Source organism: Chinchilla lanigera, unplaced genomic scaffold (assembly GCF_000276665.1).
Source record: "Chinchilla lanigera isolate Chin_1 unplaced genomic scaffold, ChiLan1.0 scaffold00053, whole genome shotgun sequence".
Classification (NCBI taxonomy): Eukaryota; Metazoa; Chordata; class Mammalia; order Rodentia; family Chinchillidae; genus Chinchilla; species Chinchilla lanigera.
In genome coordinates, this window is record NW_004955454.1 from 6,843,305 (window position 1) to 6,866,524 (window position 23,220).

General features: G+C 38.3%; 1 protein-coding gene across 5 annotated transcripts in view; it reads left to right on the forward strand.

The window, feature by feature from the left end:
* The window catches only part of Kdm5a (lysine (K)-specific demethylase 5A), a 90,740-nt gene extending 68,997 nt beyond the window's left edge, over positions 1-21,743 (forward strand). For 4 of the 5 annotated variants that reach the window (XM_013520162.1, XM_013520163.1, XM_005396019.2 and 1 more), the window contains 7 exons: positions 1,270-1,431; positions 3,020-3,571; positions 3,949-4,092; positions 8,711-8,870; positions 9,581-9,801; positions 12,030-12,440; positions 20,432-21,743. In XM_013520162.1, coding sequence (XP_013375616.1) covers positions 1,270-1,431; positions 3,020-3,571; positions 3,949-4,092; positions 8,711-8,870; positions 9,581-9,801; positions 12,030-12,440; positions 20,432-20,638 — 1,857 coding nt within the window. In that variant the 3' untranslated portion in view covers positions 20,639-21,743. Of the gene's footprint in view, positions 1-1,269; positions 1,432-3,019; positions 3,572-3,948; positions 4,093-8,710; positions 8,871-9,580; positions 9,802-12,029; positions 12,441-19,883; positions 19,967-20,431 lie in introns of all 5 variants that reach the window. The other variant, XM_013520164.1, reaches the window with a different exon arrangement.
* The last annotated feature ends 1,477 nt before the right edge of the window (positions 21,744-23,220 follow it).

Here is a 23,220-nt window from a genome sequence, read left to right on the forward strand (position 1 = left end):
GACCAGGAGTGATTCCTGTTAAGCAGTATCAGATGTTGACCTGAAACCTGAGCCCTTACACCAACTCATTTCCGGTTAATCTTGTTATTTGTCCAGAAAAAGCGGGTAGCTGGATCTTAACTCTAATAGTTACTGGACTCTCTCACTGATAGAAGGACAGTTTGAATACTCTGTTGAGCAGTTGAACACGGCAGTTAAGAGCATAGGCTTTGGAATAAAATAGTTCATTTAGCTTGTCTGGTTCCTTAATTGCTAACCCTGTGTTCTTGGGTGAGTTGTTCCTTTTCTGAATATCACTTTCCTTTGTAAAATGTGGAAAGTAAGTATCTACTGCACATGGTTGTGGGAAACATTGAATTAGATAATATGTTTAAAGTTCTTTAAGGAATACCTGGGACAATTAATAACATTGTGCCACAGCGATATATGTGCACCTATGTTTATTTATTTTTTATTTTATTATAAAAATAAAAGGAGGAAAACATTAACAGACAGACAACCTTTTACAAAATAGCAAAAGAACAGTACAGACAATACAGTTACAAACAAAGTGGTAGAAAATTAACAATGCTTGTTGTAATACATATAGATATCTTCAAAGTGGTTTCTCATGAAAACAGATAGAGACAAACGTGCACCTATGTTTATAGCAGCAGTGTGTAATAGCTAGATGTTGGAAACAACCCAAATTCCCATCAACCAAGGAACGGATAAAAAAGATGGTCTTTTTATACAGTGGAGTACTACTCAGCCATAAAGAAGGATAAACTGGGGACTTCTATAGGTAAATGAATGCAACTGGAGACCATACTGATAAGTGAAATGAATCAGACTCACATGTGTAAATATCATGTTGTCTCCCTAGTGTGAGAACTGAATGAGTAAATAAGATACAAAATGTGCAGCAAACATTGTAAAATGGGTAAAAACTGTTTGAAAGGAAAGAGAAATTGAGATGTGGAAAGGAGAAAAGAAGGAAGGAAAAAGAAAAAAAAGATAGTTATACTACTCATTTCTCTAGATTCATTGAAAAGAAAGGTTTGTGCTAGTATTGTTTGGACAATTAAATTTCTGTATCTTGTACTCTAACTAATTTAAAGGTAACAATATGCCATGTTTTAATCATTGTTACTCTCCTGTCTTTACTTTGAAATTTAAATTTTTTTTTCCTCTAAAATAAAAAAAAGAAATGCCTGGGATATGGTGAATGATTACCATTTTCACTTTAAGATTCTTTTGAAAATCAGAGTTCATGTTTGATTTCTGTAGGTGCTAAGTCCTCGGACCGACATTGGTATATATGGGAGTGGTAAAAACAGAAGGAAAAAAGCAAAAGAACTAATAGAAAAAGAAAAAGAAAAGGATGTGGACCTTGAGCCTTTGAGTGATCTGGAGGAAGGGCTGGAGGAGACCAGAGACACAGCCGTGGTGGTAAGAAGCAGTATTCGCTTCTGGAATACGGAATGCTCTGAAGGTGTCGGAGGTTTACTGTTTGTGTTTTTGACTGTTTATACTTTGAATACTTTATCTTTGGCATTATTTTTCATAGTGCAAGAAGTTGACTATTTTGCTTGCTTCTCAAAGTTGTCTTTCCCACAGCTGTAACTTTATTGTTACTTTAATACCTGTGTCATGTTCCATCAGTTTTAGAAAATTGGCTGGGTGGTTTCTTTTGATTTTTTTGTTTCTTGATTGTGTGTGTGTTTCAGTGCTGGGGATGTTGTTCCAGGGCCTCTTGTGTGAGAGGCAAGTGCTCTGGCACTGAGCTGTAGCCCCAGCTTTCTCAGTAGTTTTTTTTTGGTACCAGGAATTGAACTCAGGACCTTGTACTTGCCAGGCAGGTGCTGTGCCACTGAGCTATATCCCGTTCAGTAGCTTTTTTTACTGTTGAACATTTTATCTGTTATTAAGTTTCCTATTATCAGTGACAAAGTGAATTTTTTGGTGTATTTTTTCTTTTATTTTTCTAGTTTTGACTGAAGAATGGAACGCTGGGTTAAATTTAATAGCATTTTATGATTCAATACTGTTGTGCTTTTCAGAGTAATTGTACTGGCTTACTGATGTGAGTTGCTTTTTAAAATATCTCATTTCTCTTAGTAGCATTCAACAATGTCGTGAGTGCTCAATACAATATTTATAGTGATGAGAATTATCCTTTGTGTGTGGCTGGGGAGAGGAGAGTCAGAGGAAGGTGATAAGATTTCTAGGAGCCTGAGAAAGTAGAGTGGAAACACTCGTGTGGGGAGTCCTTAGAGAAGCCGCCGCACAACGCAGTCTTAATAGTCTTGCCAAACAAACAGAAGTTCAAATTATTTCTACATTATTTCACCACTACCAGTAATTTAAAGAGAAAATGCAGTGACAATATTCATGATAAGTAAATTTAGTTTGCTTTTACTTACACTGTTGGAATGAGCGTCATAAAGTAGTGTTTTTATAATTGGTCGTCAGGCCTTGTTACACTTCCATTGAAATGGAGAGGCCTTCTCGGGACAAGAATTGATTTTACAGAACTTACCCATAGGGAATAAATTGCAAGAGGATAGGAAGTCAGTACTGTTTTCCTTACGGTGGGCACCAGACACTTTGATGTCTTATCTTAACCCTTAAAACAGAACAGGATTGGTGGTGGATGTGTGTTTCTCAGAAAACTGAGCTTTAAAAAAGCTGTGCCCCAAATGGACAGTCTGTAATAAACGTAAAAGCCAGATTTGGTAGCCCAGTTGCTTGGTTTCAAGTCATGCCCTCTTTCTCCTATATCTTACAGAAAAGCTCAGAGTATCTGGTGTTGCAAATTGTCCAATATGGCTGAACATTACCCATTTCACAGGTTAGGGATATCTTCATGCAAACTGGCAGGGCACCCTACATTTTAAGAAATTATTTCCAGCCATTGTTAAGGACAGTGCTTTGTTACCATGAGGCCACACCTTGGAGAAAGAACCCTTCGCCTTAAGCATTGGGGTTTGGGGTATACTGCAGCGACTCGTTTCAGTTAAATGTTTGTTGTATACAGGTGGCAGTGTTCAAAGAGCGAGAGCAAAAGGAGATTGAAGCCATGCATTCCCTGAGAGCAGCCAACCTCGCCAAGATGACAATGGTGGACCGCATAGAAGAAGTAAAGTTTTGTATTTGCCGTAAGACAGCCAGCGGGTTCATGCTGCAGTGTGAGCTCTGCAAAGACTGGTTCCATAACAGTTGTGTTCCCCTTCCTAAATCAAGTTCCCAGAAAAAAGGGTCCAGCTGGCAGGCTAAAGAAGTTAAATTTCTGTGTCCTCTTTGCATGCGGTCTCGAAGGCCCAGGCTAGAGACTATACTGTCGCTGCTGGTATCCCTTCAGAAGTTGCCTGTGCGGTTGCCCGAAGGAGAGGCCCTCCAGTGTTTGACCGAACGTGCCATGAGTTGGCAGGACAGAGCCCGGCAGGCCCTCGCCACAGAGGAACTGTCGTCTGCCTTGGCCAAACTGTCTGTGCTAAGCCAGCGGATGGTTGAGCAGGCAGCCCGAGAAAAAACGGAGAAGATCATCAGTGCAGAGCTCCAAAAAGCAGCTGCCAATCCAGACTTACAGGCAAGTTCAGGATTTATATTCTATTTCTGTTTCACGGAGTAATACTTGTCAACGTGTGATTAGTAAATCAAGTTTATCTCATCGGTTGATTGGGAACGCAATAGTAATTAGCCTGCAGTTATGTGATCAGTGGCGTCTTTGTCCTGCGTATACCCACAGCATTTTCTGTAGGTGTACACCTAGGTTATCTGAGTGAAGAATTACCTGGAAATACCATTCAGGTGAAGCTTTGCATCACAGTCAAATAATTTCTGTTAACTGTTACACAGCCGTTGGCGGCTTTGCAAGTTCATCACATCTTGCTGATCTTAGCATATAGTCATCGCTCATGTTTGTTTACTATGTCTCTGTTCATCTTCGAATTTTCTGCTATTTAGGGACACTTACCTAGTTTTCAACAGTCTGCTTTTAACCGGGTGGTGAGCAGTGTATCATCTTCCCCCCGACAAACAATGGACTATGACGATGAAGAAACAGATTCTGATGAGGACATTCGGGAGACATATGGCTATGACATGAAGGTAAAGACATGGGCAGGCTGTGTGTGTACATACCTGTTCAATGAATTTGTTTAAAAAAAAGCAGCTATGAATGTTGATGTTGGGGCTGGAGTGTGAAAGAGAAAGCTGGTGATACGTGTATGGTTATTGAGTTTATGGTGATAGCATTTTCTCAGAACTAGAACTCTATTTTTTCATGTAGATATTCACTGTATCCTTCAGTCACCCCTTGTGTGTACTTATGTATGTATAGTAAATTTATCTGAAGCAACAGTTTTTCTTAAAAAAGGTGATTTAAAAAACCCAGTTTCTCTCAGAGGGGATGGAAAAATTAAGTCTTTAGGTTATTGAAAGCTCTCACAGCTTGCATTTTCATTTTTTGAAGTTTGTTCTTTGAGTGCTTGAAGTCTGCAAATATACATATATATATATGTATGTATTTTGTTTTTTTGTTTAAAATCATATTTTTGCTGTGCTCTGAGTACTTTTTTTTTTTCCAGGATTGGATATTGAACTCGGGACCTTTACGCTGTCCAGCCCTTTTAATTTTAATGTTGAGGCAAGGTTTTACTGAGTGGTGCAGGCTGAGTTTGAACTTGGGGTCCTTGTGCCTCAATCTCTTGAGTGCGGGGATTACAGAAACCTGCTAGCACAGCGGGCTGTGCTGCCTCTTGTGTTCCAGTCTCTTGTCTGAGTGACACTAGGTAGAAGAAGGTCATATACACTAGGGCCTATGGTTGGAATTTGGACTTACAGTTGCAGTTTATCACCATTACGATAGTTCTGATGACACCACACAGGTGTTGAGTTTGTGTTGGATTCAGTTGGCCTTTCGTTGTCACTTCTTGTTGAGTGCAAAGTCCTTGGGTGTTTGCCTGCTAATAAAATCGTGATCTAGGCAGAGACTCTGAATTAGTTGGTTTGTTTTATGATACTTAGCTGCTTTTTTTTTAGGTAATCCAAAGTCTACCTCTAAAGAGCAAGGTGGATTTCAACCCTGTCCTTTGACTGTTTTTTCTTTGTCTTTTCAACATGCAGATCTGTTAGGTACTGCTCATTCTTATAGCATCAATCTAATCAGCAATAAAACTCCTAGGATACAAAATTAAAGCCATCCATCATAGATGCTTGTAAATTCATCTGCTGTAGAATATTTTACTCAAGGTAAAAATGAATCCAGGGGATGTTTTCATGTGAGAATTTTCAGTTACATGAATTCAAGACTATGAAGACAAGTTAAAATTTGAGTTGCTCATTCAGAGAAGCTTCTAAGTACCTTGATATCCAGAAGTTAATGACCGTTTTTGTTTATAGAGTTGTAGAGGGTGAATGAGAGCAGCTGAAAGGAGCGCAGTCAGTGCCGGGTATAACTTAGCCTTTTACGTAAATGTTAGATTAATCTATTTGCTATTGCTTAGTGACCTCCTATGTTTATGTTGTTTGATTTGTAGCACATTAATTATCAGCTACTGCTCTAGAATTTTTGAACATGCTGAGCATTGCTTGGAAGCAGTTGATGACATTAAAATAAAACATCACAAGTATCCCATAGATCAAAATGATGGTTTGATATGGTTGTATAGTCTTTTTTTTTTTTTTTCCAGAATTTATATGAGAGTCTGATCATCTCTTTGGAAGGGGAATTTGGCAGTGTAGAAAAATAAAATTGTGGATTTTATTGTGTTAGCAATGTATTTCATAGTTTAGAACAGTAGAAAAACTCCCATAATCCCAGCACTCAAGAGGTTGAGACAAGAGGATTGCCATAAATTTGAGGCCAGCCTGAACTATAGTGAGACACCCTGTCTTTAAAAAAAAAAAGAGTAGTAGCAAGACTTAGGCAGTTCGTAGTTACATTTATGTTGATGACGCTATCTGTGAAAAAATACTCTTGAGCATATTCCCATACAGCAAGCACTTACTGTACAATGATTATATTTCTTTTGAGATGAAATCTGTGTTTCCCACGTTGGCCTCAAACTCCTTGGGCTTAAATGACCCCCCCAGATACCTGGAATTACAAGCATATACCACCATTCCAACTTATGTAATGAAAATTATGTTTAGACTCTGTTAGCATTTGGTTTGCTCATTTTTCTGTGTAGTATTCCCTGTTATAACTCAGAACTCATACTTAAAATTCTTTCAATTTAATATTACCTGAGGAAGATAATAGGAAGGAAGGCTTAGGAAGAAGAGTAATTATATAGTAAAATAAAGTCAGTCTTTTCTTTTTCAGGCATAGTACTTAGCTTTAGTGAGTCTTCCATCCACGTTATAGTCTACAGTTTTCAAATGCATATTTGTGTGAAATTACACATCAGAAAAGTGGGTTTGGCTGTTATTTCCCAAGAAGTTCATTTATGTGCTCAATAACTGCTTATTTTAGAGAAAGGCAGGTTAAGCTTAGTTTCATTATTTTCTTCTCCACACTGATTAATACTTAGGTAACTTGAATTTTGGTGGAAATAAGTGGACTTTGATGAAGCTTTTGTTGGTGTAATATTAGATAACACTGCAATGACATCTTTATGTAGAACATACTTCTTAGAGTCCGTTCTGCCTCTTCTACAGAGATGTCATTAATGGGACCAAACTAATTTTTCCTTATGGGATTAATTTTTAAAATATTTAACATATCTTTATGGTATACAACATGCTTTAAGATATATACTTACATACAGGTATAAATAAAATATATAATATATAAATATAAACTATATATTTTAGAATGTTAAAGCAAGCTAATTAACATATCCATTCATGTCTGTCACCTCACATACTTGCTTTTTTGTGATAAGAACATTAAAAATCTCTCAGCAGTTTTCAAGTACACAACACTTTATTTCTAACTGTACTCATTGTTTCCCAAGAGATCTTTGGCACATCTCAGCCTTTCAGCTGGTCTCTCTCCGTTTCTTGGTATTTGTGTGCCTTCAGCCCTTCCCTGATCACCATCATTCTACTCTTCTGTTTGCACTCTTCTGCTTCTTTAGATTTCATACTCTTTATTTGGGGAGAAGTAATTTTTAAAAGCTCATCATTTTTTAAGTATTTTCCTTTTATCCTGTGTCTATATCTAAAATGCATCTCTAATCGACAACATATGTAGTGGAGTCCTTTTGGTCTGTAGTCCTGTATATTTGTATTTGTAAAATATAGACTACTATATAGCTGGGTCTTGTTTTTTTATATTTTGTTTTTAAAGTAACGGTAAAGTCTCTGCCTTTCAATGTAGGATGTTTGCTTCATTTATATTCAGTATGGTATGTTGATATGGTTGATATGCTTGTATTTAAGTTATCTTGCCATGTATTTTTTTCTTACTTCCCTGCCCCCACTTTATTCTTCTGTTGATTATTGCTTGCTCTCTCTCTTTGTGTGTGTGTGTGTGTGTGTGTGTGTGTGTGTGTGTGTCTCTCTCTCTCTGTCTCCTTTCTTTCCTGGTACTGAACCCAGGGCCTTGCACATGCTAAGCAAGCGCTGTACCACACTGAACTATATCCCCATCCCTATGCTTTTTATTTTTCTTCTTTATTTTTTAAAAATATAATTCTGTTTAAAAGTACAAACTACCCTTAGCTCATAAGCCATACAGAAACAGATTGTGAGCTGGGTCTGGCCCCCAGGGAGTAGGGTGCCAGGTCCTCTTTTACACATTTGTATTTTGCCAGATGCTGCTCTTCTGCAGGTAGGAGACATTAGAAAAAATTAAAGGCCTGAACATTGAGAAATGACCTCATTTTTTTCTCTTTCTGTTTATTCTTTCTGAACTATATTTTAAAAAACCATTGCATAGACAACTAGTTCAAATTTTCATCATTCCCTCCACCCTGAAACCAGCCTGTCACGTTCCATCAGTGACACAGAATTAGCTAGCCAGTATTTGACTCTCAGAGGGCTGGAGCCTAACTCTGCAGGGCCTCTTTAAGCTTTTAGGTTCTAATAACCCGGCCAGCCCCTGAAATGGTAATTCCTTCCTCTAGTTATTATCTGTCTTGCTGTTTTCCTCAATGTTTCTCTTTTGCCTTTTTAATCCTTTTAGTACACATTTGACTGGTTCTCTATATTAAATTCTCTGTTGAAATACCCGATCTGATTTCTGTCTTCCTGATTACACTTTGACCTTTAAGTGTGTACACATTAGCTTGTGGAAACAAATTTCACAGAAAATCACTTGAGATGTAATTAGACTTGTCAGAATTTTATAATTTTTATATTGTATCAGGCTCTAACTTGTATTAAATAAAAGGAATTGGTAAGATTTTAGATTTGAACACCTTTAAAGAAGATTAAATGGTTTGTATCTTAACATGTCCTATCTAACCCTTTCTTCTCCTTTTACGTCTACTTTATTTTCTTTTAAAGGTAAGATTCCTTAACTTGTTTGTATAGTTATGCACTATGAGGGTAAATTACATAAGAGTCACTTCTTTGTAGTTTTATTGCCTCTGTAGATTAACTGGAGTCATTGTAGTCTTGCTTTATCCCAAGTGGACATTTTACTAATCCTGTTTAGTTAATGTGAGATTTTGAGCATGTTATATTAGAAGCTTTAAACTGAAAACCTTCATTTAGATGCTGGTCCGTAAGGTGTTAGGTGGTTCTAATTCTCAGTACCTCTTTACTTCTTCTTCAGGACACAGCCAGTGTGAAGTCATCTAGTAGTCTGGAGCCCAATCTCTTCTGTGATGAAGAAATCCCTATCAAGTCAGAGGAAGTGGTAACTCACATGTGGACAGCACCTTCATTCTGTGCAGAACATGCTTATTCTTCTGCTTCTAAAAGTTGTTCTCAAGGTATTATCCTTTTTAAGAAGTGTGAGTACGGGGCACACACCTGTAATCCTAGCACACAGGAGACTGACAAAGGATTGTAAATTTGAGGACAGTCTGGGCTACACAGTTCAGGGACAGTCGGGACTACTTAGCGAGACTCTCTCAAAAACAAAAGAGTGAAAAAATAAATATGGAGAAGATAAGCCTAAAAAGAGAGAAAAAAAACATTGTATGAAGACTGTGAATCCTTGAATGGAATACAGCAAATTTAGGATTTTATGGAGCAGCGTATTATTGTCTATTTATTTTTATAGGGTAGCTGACTGCTTAATGTTTTGATACAGTTCAAAATGGAGAGAACACGGGTTAAGAGATTCTGCAACAATCTGCAAAAAGAACCAACTTTAAACTCTAAACCAATTTTTTAAAGTGGGTGTTGGAGTTGTAGATTTTTTTGTTCTGTATTTTTCATTTCACTTTCACTTTCGAGGATGTGGTGGTGTGCACCTGTGTGGGAGACTGAGTCAGGAGAATTGTTTTAGTCCAGGAGTTTAAGGCCAGGTTGGGCCCAATATTAAGACCCCATCTCAAAAAATAAAACCTTTATTTTCACTTTTTAGTGTTACGAATCCAGATATGGAGGGGCATTTCCCTAACATTTACTTTGAAAACATTACATTTGTCCGCAATTTTCACTTTTTGGGTTTGCTTTCTGATCCTTTTTGGGAAAGGTACTAGCACCCCAAGGAAACAACCTCGTAAGAGCCCTTTAGTTCCCCGAAGTTTGGAGCCTCCGGTGTTGGAGTTGTCACCTGGAGCAAAAGCCCAACTGGAAGAACTCATGATGGTTGGAGACCTCTTGGAAGTGTCCCTGGATGAGACACAACACATATGGCGGATTCTGCAGGCTACACACCCACCCTCAGAAGACAGATTCCTGCATATCATGGAGGTATGGTTTAATGCTGACATAGATAGTGTTTTGAAACTATTTAAAATGTCTTGGTTCCTTAGAGATACCACACATACTGGCAGAGAGATGGCTGAGTGAGCAGTTACCTGTCCAGCTAAGCCAGAGCAATTGTATTTTATGTTTAAAATAGAATTGAGGTTTTATGTAATACTTAATTTTCTACAGAAGGCTATTTCTGCTGAAAATAAGTCAGGGTGGGGGAATTGAAAATAAGCAGTTTGCAGCAACCTCCATAGTCCAGTCTCCCACTGTTGGAAGGCTCAGAGTTAGGTAGGAAAATGGAGTGGTTAAAAAAGTAAGGGCATCATTAAATACTTGTGGAACTGGATTAGATGGAAGGGAGGAGTCCACATCTCTGTATTATCCTTGCATAGCAGTTTGTTATTTACGGTGTTTTGTTTTCATTGCACTTTACACTTTACTTTTACTTTTTAACTCTACTTTTGTTTTTGCCATACAGGGCATGCTCCCGCTAGGAAAGTGCCTGCCATTGAGCTACAACCCCAGGCCCCTTTCCCTCACCTTCGTTTTTAGTTTGAGACACGGTCTTACTAAGTTAACCAGGTGGGCCTCAAACCTGTGACCCTCCTTGTCTCAGCCTCTCAGGTAGTTAGGAGGACAGACCTGAACCACCGTTTCCAGCACCGTTCTGTGATCTATTCCTCATTGAAGATCAGATAGGTGGAAAGTTAGGGTCACACATGTAGTAAACTTAAGAGACTTGGATTCTAACTCTGGTTTCCGACTCCTGCTCTGTTTTATTAGCTTTCTTATTTCCACGTAATTAAATGGTATGATGCCGCCAATTGTTGATACAGACACATTTAGCTTACTATAGTTTGGCTTTGGTTTGCAAGACTAATCCAAGGTAACCTAATTTAGATACAGTGTTTTGTAGTTTATAGAGCATTTTCTTCACATCTGTTATCTAATCCTCTGTAGTTCATATAAGGAAACACAGTGTTAAGAGGCTCTATATCTTTTTCAAGGTATAATAGACTTAAGACATTTATAATCTAATGCACTTTTGGACTCTGCTGATTCTTAGGTTCCTGTCAAAGATTCTCAAGTCTCAAATTTGCAAAGAAAGTGAAATTGCAAATTTTTTTCTGAAAGAATTTATCATGTTCACATTTAAAATGTTTTTTAACATTTCCCTCATTCTGTTAATGGGCACACTGTTTTTGTCATGTAAGCTATTTTCTAATGCTTGCTGAAGTCACTGCATACCATGGATAATTAGATCATGGATACAATTTTATGTTTTCCTGACTTTTTTTTTTTGGTTTTTCTCCGGTACCGGGAACCGAACTCACGACCTTGCGCTTGCCAGGCAGGCGCTTTTGCCGCTGAGCTAAATCCCCAGCCCCTTCCTGACATTTTTGATGATTTTTTTTCCTGACATTTTTTTAACCACTAAGAATTTGTTAAATTGGAAATTTCTTTTGGGGGGACATAAGGTGAATTGAACTGCCAGAGGCACTCTACCACTGAGCTGCACTTCAAGCCCTTCTTATTTTTTATTTTTATGCAGGGTCTCACTAAACAGGCTGGCCTTGAACTTGGCAATCCTCCTGCCTCAGCCTCCTGAGCAGCTGGGATTATAGATGTGCACCACTGTGCCTGGCAGTATAAAAAACTTTGGCAGTGATAGATGAAAATCAGAGATTTTTATTTGCATGATTTAGTACAGTTAGCTTTCTCTTTATGTTTTCATCTTAAACAGGGATGGAAGAGACTCTATTAAATATGCTAACACGGATCTTTTCCTCTGATAGGCTGAAAATAAGTCAGTGTCTTTTTTAGGGCTTGTCATTATTTTCTGCTCTTCAGTTATCTAATACATGTGATTTTTGTATTTGTCGTCTTAATCTGCCTTTTAGGTATCTTTCTAGTAACATTTTTTTTGTGTGGGGGGCATAATGTATATCATACACAAGATTTACCATTTTAACCCTTCTTGTGTGAATAGTTCAGTTGTGTAAGTACATTCACAGTGTTACACAGCTGTCAGCACAGTTTCCGAACTTCATAGTCATCCCAGACAGAAACTCTGTACAAGTCTTTATTTCTTCTTCCACCTCCTAGTAACCTCTCTTCTACTTTCTGTGTCTATGAATTTGCTTCTTCTAGGTCCTTTTTATAAAAAGTTGTCACTGTTTTAAATGTCTTGCTTTAAAATTGTTTCTAATTTAATATTTTTGAAGGATGACAGCATGGAAGAGAAACCAGTAAAAATGAAGGGAAAAGATTCTTCAGAGAAGAAAAGGAAACGGAAGCTAGAAAAGGTAGAACAGCTTTTTGGAGAAGGAAAACAGAAATCCAAGGAGCTAAAGAAAATGGATAAACCCAAAAAGAAGAAATTAAAATTAAATGCAGACAAATCAAAGGAGCTGAACAAATTGGCCAAGAAACTAGCAAAAGAAGAAGAGAGGAAAAAAAAGAAGGAAAAAGCTGCTGCAGCCAAAGTTGAACCTGTGAAAGAAAGTACTGAGAAGAAAAGAGAGAAGAAAGTGCTGGACATCCCCTCCAAATATGACTGGTCAGGAGCAGAGGAGTCCGATGACGAGAATGCCGTGTGCGCAGCACAGAACTGCCAAAGGCCCTGCAAGGACAAGGTGAGTTCCGTCCGTCTGTAATGGAATGAGAGGGTCCAAGGAGCCACAGTCGTGGAGACACGTTTGCGAATCCAGAGTTTGGACTTCTAATGTCATATGTTTTCTACAGTTTCTACAAACTGTTTTGAATAATGAGGCTCCTAGGTCATTGTGCTTAATAGAAAAGTGTTATATTAAAAATCATATACTTAATGAACACAAAATAGGAGCATAGAAATCCCACAACATTTCCTTTCAAGCAGTATGTTTCATATGCAGTGGGCAGAGCAAGTTTTATAGCAGTCCTGTGTTTTCCCTGTAGGGTAACTCAGAATTAAACACCTTGTCAGCTACAATGGTCCCTCCAAATCCTGGGCCGTTGTTAAGAGCTGTGGAAAATTACATGAAGATTGTATTGCAAAGACCAGAAGCTTTTCAGTCTTTATCTTACACACACTGAAGCTGTTGTATACTCTCTGGAATAGGATATGCCTTTTTTTTTTTTTTCAAATCTTCTCTAACAAAATTTAGCTCTTTACAGGTTTTATTTAAAGATTTTCAACCCTAAAATTTAAGTAGAGTAATTCTGTGGTGGCCATTAGGTAGTACTGGTGATGCAAACCTCTGGGAAGAACAGACAAACTATGAAAAGTCTCAGTTCTTTAAATGACTAGAGGGTATCTGTTACCATCCCTATCAGGAATATTGATAAGTTAGTCATGTTAGGCCAGGAGTGGTGCATGCTTGTAATCCTAGCGCTCAGAACCCTCGGACAGGAACATCACCACCAGTTTCAGGCCAGCCTGGGTTACATAGTTAATTCAAGGCTGGTTTGAACGATGTAGTGAAACCCTATTTCCAGAAAAAAACCATCTTTTTTTTTTTGTTTTTTTTCCTGGTACCGGGAATCGAACTCACGACCTTGTGCTTGCCAGGCAGGCGCTGTGCCGCTGAGCTAAATCCCCAGCCCCAAATAAATCATTTTAATTTATTTGATATTTAGAATTTTAGTAGCTCTTCAGTTTGAAAAAATGAGCAGAATAAAGGTATATCATTATTCCTTGTAGACTATGCCCCTACTTACCTCCTCAGTCAAATTCTTAAATAGTTTTAGAGCTGAAGGGACCAAGAGGTCACTTTCAAGCTGCTTATTTTACAAGTGATGAAACTGAGACTCAGGAAATAAATGATGTGACTAAGGTTACATCGCTAACTAGTGGCAAAACCATTCAGAATCTGGCTTATGTAAAACTGAGATGTAAGTACAAAAGCACACCCCAAAGCTCAGTGACATCTATATTTTAATCATGCTTATTAGAGGTTTTCCTTTATTTTTAGAAAATAATTGTAGGGTAAAATGCAGATCCCGTAGTCTATTCTTTCAGGGATAACAGCTACAAATATTTTAGCATATTTCCCTCTGATCTTTTTTCTATAGCTTATTTTATATTATTGTCATACTGTGTTCACTTTTGTATCTTGCTTTATTAATTTCATGTGCATTTCCCTGTACTGTGAACATTTTAAAGCATTTTAGTAGATTCGTTGTGTGTGTGTAAATTGTTTTTATCTTTCACTTGGAGTTCATTTTCATCTGAATTTTTTATTAGAGTCTGTTGGCGAGTTTACTGTTTATCTTTGGGTACTAAAGCATTAGCAGTTCAGCGTTGGCAGTACCTTCTCCCTTTTACTTAATTTTATGGTAGTTTCAAGACTAGCAGTAAGATAATTGTATTTCTTTTTTAAACTTTTAATCAAATTTTTCCTGTGTTTATATCAACCTTGTGTCTTTTTTCCTTTTCTTTTATCAGTTAATCTTTCCCTTCTCTACTCAGCCTTGAAATGTGATTCAGTTCTTCTCTAATCCCTACGTTTTCTTGTAGCACATGAACATTGCAGGCAGTTTCTTTTTCATTTGCTACAAAATTAAATATAATTCAGCACATGCCTTGCTTACTCAGAGGGCTAAAAGGAAAAGGTAGAATAATTTCTGTGAAAGGACCTGATAATGGAAAACACACTGCAAGTGTTCTTTTTTTCTTGTACCAGGAATCAAACTCAGGACCTTGCACTTGCCAGGCAGGCGCTGTGCTGCTGAGCTATATCCCCGGCAGTGCAAGTGTTAAGAGGTGATCATTTAAAAAAATAAAACCATCATTATTTTTAAATGTACCCTGAGATTTTGTTCCTAACATTATAGGCTCATTTTAAGTACTTTTTTTTTTTTTTAAGTACATTTGGATGGAACAAAGGAGTGTGAGCTGAGCATTCAGAGAAAATCTCTCTTGTAAGCTGTGAAAGATAAGCCGTGTGTGCCTTACCTTGTCATTAGCAAAGGGCTATTTTTCCCTGTGTTTTGCCTATCATTACTGTTTTTCAGTTTTTATGGTTCTCCATATTTGTTCCTGACACTAATTTTGTTATATAATAAGTACATTTCCGTAAAGACTTTCGTAAAGAATTTTCAGATTTCTCAATTTGTACTGTATCTCTGAAGAAATCTAGTTCATACACTGAAGCATACATCTTCAGAACAGGATGATAAAAGAAATGCTTTTTAGGGAAATCTGTTATTTAACATATCATGCAGCAAAAACTAATTTGTAGAGTTCGTTTGTTTTTAGGGAAATGTACCTTTACATTTCTTTTAACTAGTAATTACTATTGCTTTTTCCTAAAAATATGCAGATTAAGAAGTATTTTCATAAAAATGAGAATATTACTTACATGTACCTAGTTTAAATTCCATGAGGCTTTTTTAGAAAGAGGAAAGAAAGATAATGCCAGAATGATGTAAAAAAGTTTTAAAGAAGTCATCTCGAAGCTGGGAGTGGTGGTGCATGCCTGTAATCCGAGCACTCCTGAGGCTGAGGCAGGAGGATCCATGGGAGTTTGATACCAGCGTGGGCTACAAAGCGAGCTCAAGGCCAGCCTGAACTGCATAGTGAGACCCTGTCTCAAAAAGACCCCCCCCCCCAAAAAAAAAAAAAGCCAAGAGAAACTTATTAAATTATGTGTAATGAATCACTTCAGACCAGCCTAAGCCAGGTGTAGTGGCGTACGCTTGTAATCCCAGCACTTGGGAGGCTGAGGCAGGAGGATCATTGCAGGTTTGAGACCAGCCTGGGCTACAAAGTGAGCTCAAGGCCAGCCTGAACTACATAGCGAGACTCTGTCTCAAAAAGAGAAAATAAACAAACAATAAAGAAGTCACCTCTTCCGTCAGTTACCAAATTAAAGCTGAAATTAATTTTCAAAACAATAAATATTATGAAAAATAGTTTTAAAAATCAGAAGCTTTCTTCTCCTGAAATGTGCCCCTTTACTCATTCATACTGGTACCAAGAATAAAACAAGTTAACTTTATGTTTTTTTTGAGACAGAGTCTCATTGTGTAGTTGTAGTGGAGGCTGGCCTTGAACTCATGGCGAACCTCCTGCCCAAGTGCTGGGATTACAGGCATGTGCCACCATGCCTGGCACAAGTTAACTTTGAAAGAACAAATTATTATTATTTTGGGGGGTGTCCCAGGAATCGAACTCAGGACCTTGTGCTTGCCAGGCAGGTGCTTATGCCACTGAGCTATATCCCCAGCCCAAGAACAAATTATTTTGGCCTGATATTTAAATAGCATTTTTCAGTATTAGAATAGATACTCCTTTTATATATTATTATTTATTCCTTTTATATATTAAAATAAACCTTTTTTTTCCTCTTCTTTTTTTGGGAGGAGGGGCACTGAGGATTGAATCCAAGGACTTTGCACTGAACTACATCCCCAATCCTTTATTATTATTATTTTGGTTTTGTTTTTGTCTTTTTAAGATGGTGTTCCACTACGCTGTTTAGGCTAGCCTTTTTTTATTTTTTATTTTTTTGTCTTTTTGGGACAGGGTCTCGCTCTGCAGTTCAGGCTGGCCTTAAGCTCACTTTGTAGCCCAGGCTGGTCTCGAACTCACAGTGATCCTCCTGTCTCAGCCTCCCTAGTGCTGGGATTACAGGCGTGCGCCACCTCGCCCAGCTTGCACTTGTTTCTCTTAATTAAGTTTATTGGTACAGTTTGATATACATAATGATCACATTTGGGCTGGCATTTTTGATTTCTAGTTTTCAAGGTTATTTTCCTGGCAGGTCTTATTTTCAGGAAAATACCAGTACAGTATAAATACAGAGATTCTGAATATATGTTGTACTTCATGAAGTGAATTGTATTCATTTTCAAAGCTAGCTTTTACTAGGAACTTCGGTGCAAAAGAAACTAAATGCCAAAATAATAAATAAAATCTGTTGAGTTAGCTATAACCAAATGACTAGTTTTTTCTTTTTTCCCCAGTGCTCTAAAAAATGAACAAAATATGTCAAGTATTTTTCTTAAGTGTAAATATGAAACCATACAGCAAAACATAAATGTTAAACTAACATTATTTTCTCATTTAATATATTTCTCTCTTTTGCCGTGCTGGGGATTGAACCCAGGGTCCTCTGCATGCCAAGCAGGTGCCTACTGCTGAGCTGTATCCCTAGTCTGAATCAGTATCTATCTGTATCTCTTTATCAGCCGCCCCAGATTGAACCCAGGGCCTTTGCACTAACTGGCCCTTTAAAAAAATTCTATGTTTTGAGACAGGGCCTCACTAAGTTGCCCAGGCTAGGCTCAAACTTAGGCTCCTCCTGCCTCAGCCACCCAGAGTTCTGGGGTTACAGGCTTGCTGTGCCAGGCTTCTATATTTCTCTTCTACATAGGCATTTTCTTGTAGATCTGAGCTCAGTAACCTATTTGTGCTGTAGCATGAGATCTGCTATCTATTAGTAATTGGAAAGCTCACAGCTAAGAAGTTTTCAGTGTTTGCTTTTTTTCTTGTTGCATTTTTAAGAGATTGGATTTTGCCGTATTGCCCAGGTTAGCCCCAGACTCCTGAGCTGAAGTGATTCTCCTGCCTCAGCCTCTAGAGTAGCTGGGACTACAGGCGCATCACCACACCCAGCTTTCCGTGAAGTTTTTTAATAATTATTTTTGTGATTCCTAACCACTTCTCCTGAAAATAATGGAGGAAATGACTATTAGAGCTTAATACAACTTAACAATTAGCCAAATTCTGTTCTTGATTTTTCAGGTTAGTACATAGTCTGTTTGCCCTGTGTGAGAGTCCTTCACGGATTTAGTTGATGTTCTTAACTTTAGTTTGCTCTGTGTGGGCCTTTTTTTTTTTTTTTTCTTTTTGTCTTTTTGAGACAGGGTCTCACTATGCAGTTGAAGCTGGCCTTGCACTCACTTTATAGCCCAAGTTTGCCTCGAACTCACAACCATCCTCCTGCCTCAGCCTCCCAAGTGCTGTGATTATAGGCATGTGCCATCATGCCCGGCTTATGTGGGCCTTCCAAGTGGAAATGAAACTCAAGTTTGATTGTTAACATAGTAAAAGAAAATACTGGTAAGGGAAGGACTTTTTCCTTACTGTATTGTCCAGATCAACTATTACATAACCTGTAGGCTGGGATATAATCTGTACACCAATGGATATCTCAAGGAAAATTTCATATATATATATATATACACTCTCTGGAAATACAGGGAAAACTAGACTTCAGAAAGCAATTCTAGTCAAAATCACAAAAGGGGAGATATTGCCTGCCTTATTTAAAAGAGAATGATAGACTTAATTTTGGGAAACTAGAAACCAGGGAGTATACTGCACTGCAAAATTAGTTTTAGGATGACATGGGACACCTTTCTTGGCAAATACTTACAAATACTTAAAAATGAGTAACTTTTTTGTCCTATGGATTAGTATGAATCAGGCCTGGATTGAATTGAGAGGGTTGGAGGTAGGGGTAAAGGAGTCTTCTGGCACAGGGCTAGCGTGATAAAACAGCATAGGTCTCAAGCATAGGCGGCCCACAGAAATACAGATCATCTTTCTAACTCCCTTTCCCAGCTCCAGACAGTCAAAACACACAGCCCAAGTTCATCTTCTGTGCAGGTAATACACTTCGTAAATTCTTTGCTTGCGGCTCTACTGTTTTGTTACACAGAAGCCATTGTCTCCTGATTTTGTTTCTGATTCATTTGCTGCAACAGGAATAATATGATCAGTTATTTTCTTTCCTGCACAGAATTCAGAAGGAAAATATCATGCAGTTACACAGTAAAAGCAGAATTTAAAGTGGACATGGTGGCGCATGCATATAATTTCAGTACTCGGGCAGGAGGATTGCATGTTTGGGGACAGCCTAGACAATTGAGTGATTTAGGGAGCTCCTATCTCAAAATAAAAAATGAGCTGCAAGGATGTAGCTCAGTGCAAAGGCCTGCCAAAAAACAAACAAAACAGGAGTTTAGGAAGGAATTGGTAAGTTACTCTGACTTTACCGGAAGCAGTATCATAAAGAAGGTGCATCACAGTCAGATTTAGGATATACAGGAATCACTCTGGTGCTGGCCTGTAATCCCAGCTCCTTGGGAAGCTGAAGCAGGAGGATTTCAAATTCAAAGGTCAGCCTCGGCAATTTAAAGAGACTCCATCTCAAAAACAAAATAAAACACAGTAAAACAAAACCACACCTGGGAGCTGATTAGAAATGTCAGCTCCTGGCTTATACTGTCCAGATACTTTTGTGTCCGTAGGTTTGGGATGGTTCCCAGGTATATTTTCAACATGAACATGGGTAATTTCAATGCAGGCGGTCTGCGTGGTTTGAAAAGCAGTTTCACAGGCAGGGAAATTGAGCCTCACCGCAGAGAAATTAAGTAACTTGCCTGAAACCATACACACCAGAATTCAATGATCTTTATAACACTGTCTCTTAAGATCTATAATTCTAGAATAGGAATAATAAAAGCAAAAATATTGGACAAATTATTTTTCCCATTTTTTATTACAAGCCTAATTACTGACATAATTATCATGGTTTTGATAATTTTTATAGAACATGAAAACTAATTTTGAAAACCACTCACTTTCCCCAAATGAAACTCATTTACCTAACCAAAACCTCCTTGTTGTTTCTCCTGAGCTGTGTCAAGGTGCTTCTCTGATCACTTTGTGTTCCTTACTTTGCTCTGATATCTTATGAAGCAGAAGGTTAAAGTGGCGTTCTCTGTTGCCAATAAAATAATCAGCTTTTACACAAGGGAGAGGGAGAGTAGCTGCCCTTGTCTGAAAGTGCTCATCTGCCGTGACATTAGGTATAAAAGCAACCGCAATCACTTTCCAGATGTAAAAGTCACCTTCCTGTTAACTTCAAATCCAAGTCTTAACATTACCAAACCGCAGTCCTTCCCTAGACGCCTACAACCACGGTATTCTCCAAAGGGTCAGAATTGCCAGGCAGCTGCCATTGACACCTACCGGTTATCTACATTTTAATTTTAAACCCCAGAGTGATCTATTGACCTGTGTCTTTGACTGTTATAATTGGTTAATTTGTAAGATTTGACCTCTGATATTTGCTAACTTTTTGTAGGGAGTTGTATTTGTAACGGAAGAAGAGAAGAATAAAAAATATTAGTTTAAAAAGTGGCCTATGTGACTGCTTTTCTAAAAAAGGTATTTAATGCTCTTAGTACTTTGGCTTATCTCTTTGAAATAAAGCTAATACACAGGATTGCCTTCACATTGTTGTACTCTTCCTTTCTTGATTGATAATTGCATTGTCTTAGAGCCTAGAAATTGTTAATATTAGCTAAAACTACTTGGCTGCTCTATTAGAAGTTTCTTTTTTGTCAAGTTTTCCCCAAACATGTTTCTGCCTCACAAGAAACCCCAGGTATTTATGAGGTAATGGAGTACCTACCTAAGAGGCCTAATTTTGTGGACACACTATGGTGGACTATAATTTGGGGGTATTAACTTCTCATTCTTTCTTTGGAAAATAACCCCATAAGAAGTCACTGTCTGTCTCTGGACATCCCAGTTGTTTGCTATCATTTAAGTCAAGAAAGCCCTTTGGTTTGCTTTTGCTCTAGGTTTGATGTTGTGTAACCTAACATTAACCAATCTTGTCTTCTACAGGTAGACTGGGTACAATGTGATGGTGGCTGTGATGAGTGGTTTCATCAAGTTTGTGTGGGTGTATCTCCAGAAATGGCTGAAAATGAAGATTACATCTGTATAAACTGTGCAAAGAAACAGGGCCCAGATAGCCCAGGTCACGCACCACCTTCTTCCTTCATAATGAGCTACAAACTGCCAATGGAAGACCTTAAAGAAACCAGTTAGCAGATGCTTCGTTAGTTTGGGACATGGCGGGAACGGACCATGTTGAGACCTTAGTTATAAAGTAGAGTGGTTGAGATCCACTCAGAATGTTGCTTCCAAAGATGAATGGCCTTCAGAGAAAGTCCTCTTAGTGCTAGCTTCCCCTTTGCATGGACTGTGTGGGCTACATTCTCTATCAGCACATCTATGCAGAGGATGTCTTCTTGGTACAACAGCCAGTATTTCCACTCATGTCTCTTTTGAGTATGGTTTACTGGATTAAGGCCAGACACTTGGTGGAGCTCACAAGTAGCTGGGTGGCATTAATACACTGGTGTGCTAGCAGGGCATGCATAAGATGTGGCTTACGGCCAGCTGGTAATAGAGGCTTGTAACGTAGCAGCACCACCATCTGAAGGTGCTGATTGCTTGAATCTCCTTATTTGGGATAGTTGGAGAGGAGTCAGAGTACAGCTTTCCTACCACTATTACCTGGCATTTAATGTCCCATAAGTACAACTATAAGGAACAGGTCAAAGTTATTCTTAGAAGTAATGGGAGAGTAGTCCAGTCTGTAGACCTCGGCTGCTTATGCTTGTTTATACCAAGAAGAAAATCCCAAGTAAGAGAACCTTGCACCATCTGGGCAGATCACCTTACTTTTCTAAGCAGGAGGATGACAATACTGGATGCTAGGAAGAAGAATTTTTATTTCAAGGCAAAAAGCCCTTTTTTTGGCCTTTGAGCAGTTTGACTGTCTTGGGTCTATATTTTAGAGAAGAAAGGTACATGGTTCCAAGCTTCTTTAAAAAAAAGAAAGAAAAAGCAAGAAAAAGAAGACCAGAATGTCTTTCTGAGCCACAGCCTGCATGCTTTTTGGGAAACCTTCATTCACAAGTATTCCAGATACCATCTGGCTTTAGGCATGGCCATGAGCAAGACTAGCGTCAGCCTCTTGCCTTGCAGCTCTGCCCCAATGCCTGCTATTCCCAACGTGGCACTGTCCGACCGTGACCCACAGCAAATGCTGTTGACTAATACTGTGACTTCAGCGGAGAATGTGGGGCTGTAGTACCTCTGCGTGATAAAGTTGTTTTAGTAAATCCATTTTTAAAAGGAAAAAAAAGGACTTGTTTTTACTTTTTTCTAAATGTCTGACTACTGACTGTTCTATAAATAGATTATTTTTGAATATACATATATGGATATAAAAAAAATATATATATATATTTACTGTTACCAGCAGCGTATGACAAGAGTTTTAGCATCAAAAATCCATTTGGGAGGTTGCTTTTTATTTTGTGCTTTTTGATAAGGAAATCCCATTCCTTCTTCGTGGTACAAGGAGCTAGCATTCCCTTCTCCATCCATTCGGTGTTGTTCTCATAGGCGTATGTTTGCCTCGTGTCTGTGTGTCGGGCTTGTCCCCATCTGTTGGGAAACTTGGTCTTACTCTGGCCTGTGCTGGCTCTTTCTCCTCTGTACGCGAACGTTTGAAACTACGGTGCTGTCCGTTGCCTTCCTACTGTGTTTCTGCTCTCGTTAGGTGAGCTGTATGTAAACTCGCACTAGAAGGGGACTACTCTTTTTAAAGGGCGAAAAATGCGTTTTACTAAAAATAGTGTTTTGCCTCACTATCTGGTGTCCTTTATTTTGGTGTAAAAATCTGTGGTTTGACTTAAATTTACTAGTTGTCCTTCTTTTGAAAAGGGGAGATTGGCATGGACCTAGAGCAGTTTGTAGTCTCCTCTTCCCTTTCTGCCCCAGTCTTTTTAAAAGAAGTGTCTTCTAGTAAGTAGAAGTGAAATGTACTGTCCAGTTACAGCTTGAGTAGGTATGAGATCTAACTCAAAAGGCGTCTGCTTTCATATAAAATCCAGTTTCTGTCCATGTTTTCTCTGTGGTGTATCCTGCCTACTATTTGCTCGTTCTTCCTTTCATACTAGATAACGTTGGAGTGTTCTGACCTGTTAAGGGCTTTGTAAGTGTGCTGTGTGCTCTGTCTTGAGATCTCATCTCAAGTGTATGACTTAAAGCTTCAGTGGACATTGTGAGGTAACTAGTTAGTTTTCATTTTGCTGAACTACATGTAGACTGTGACTTAAGAATTGTCTGAGTAATGTTATAGAAGAAAGCGTAGTAATTTTTACCATTTGGTCTTTGTAAAAGTCTTTCAATATTTATGGGTTAAAACTTCAAAAGTAAGTGATGGGTACACGGAATGGGTACACAGAATACGTATAAAACTTTGATTTTCCCTTCCCAGTCACCATGGGACAGTTGTGAGGATGCTGAGGAAAGTGTTCGGTATCTTGCAGTGTGCGGTGGGTGGGGAGGTGGCAGTCTGGGGAGTAATCTGTGTGCTTGCTATGGTTTGTAGCTGGTGGAGACCTGGAAAACAAGACCATCATCTTTTGATACTGAAACTTAAATATATTTGTCATTTAATTGATACAGTGGTATTTTCTACAGTTATTTGGAGGATCTAGTCTGTCTTGACCACAGATTTAGGCCAGGGCTGAAAGAACAGAAGAAAGAAAATAATCGTCGTCCCCCACCGACCAAAAAAAAAAATCTACAGTTTTAGAGTAAATGAAGTAAGA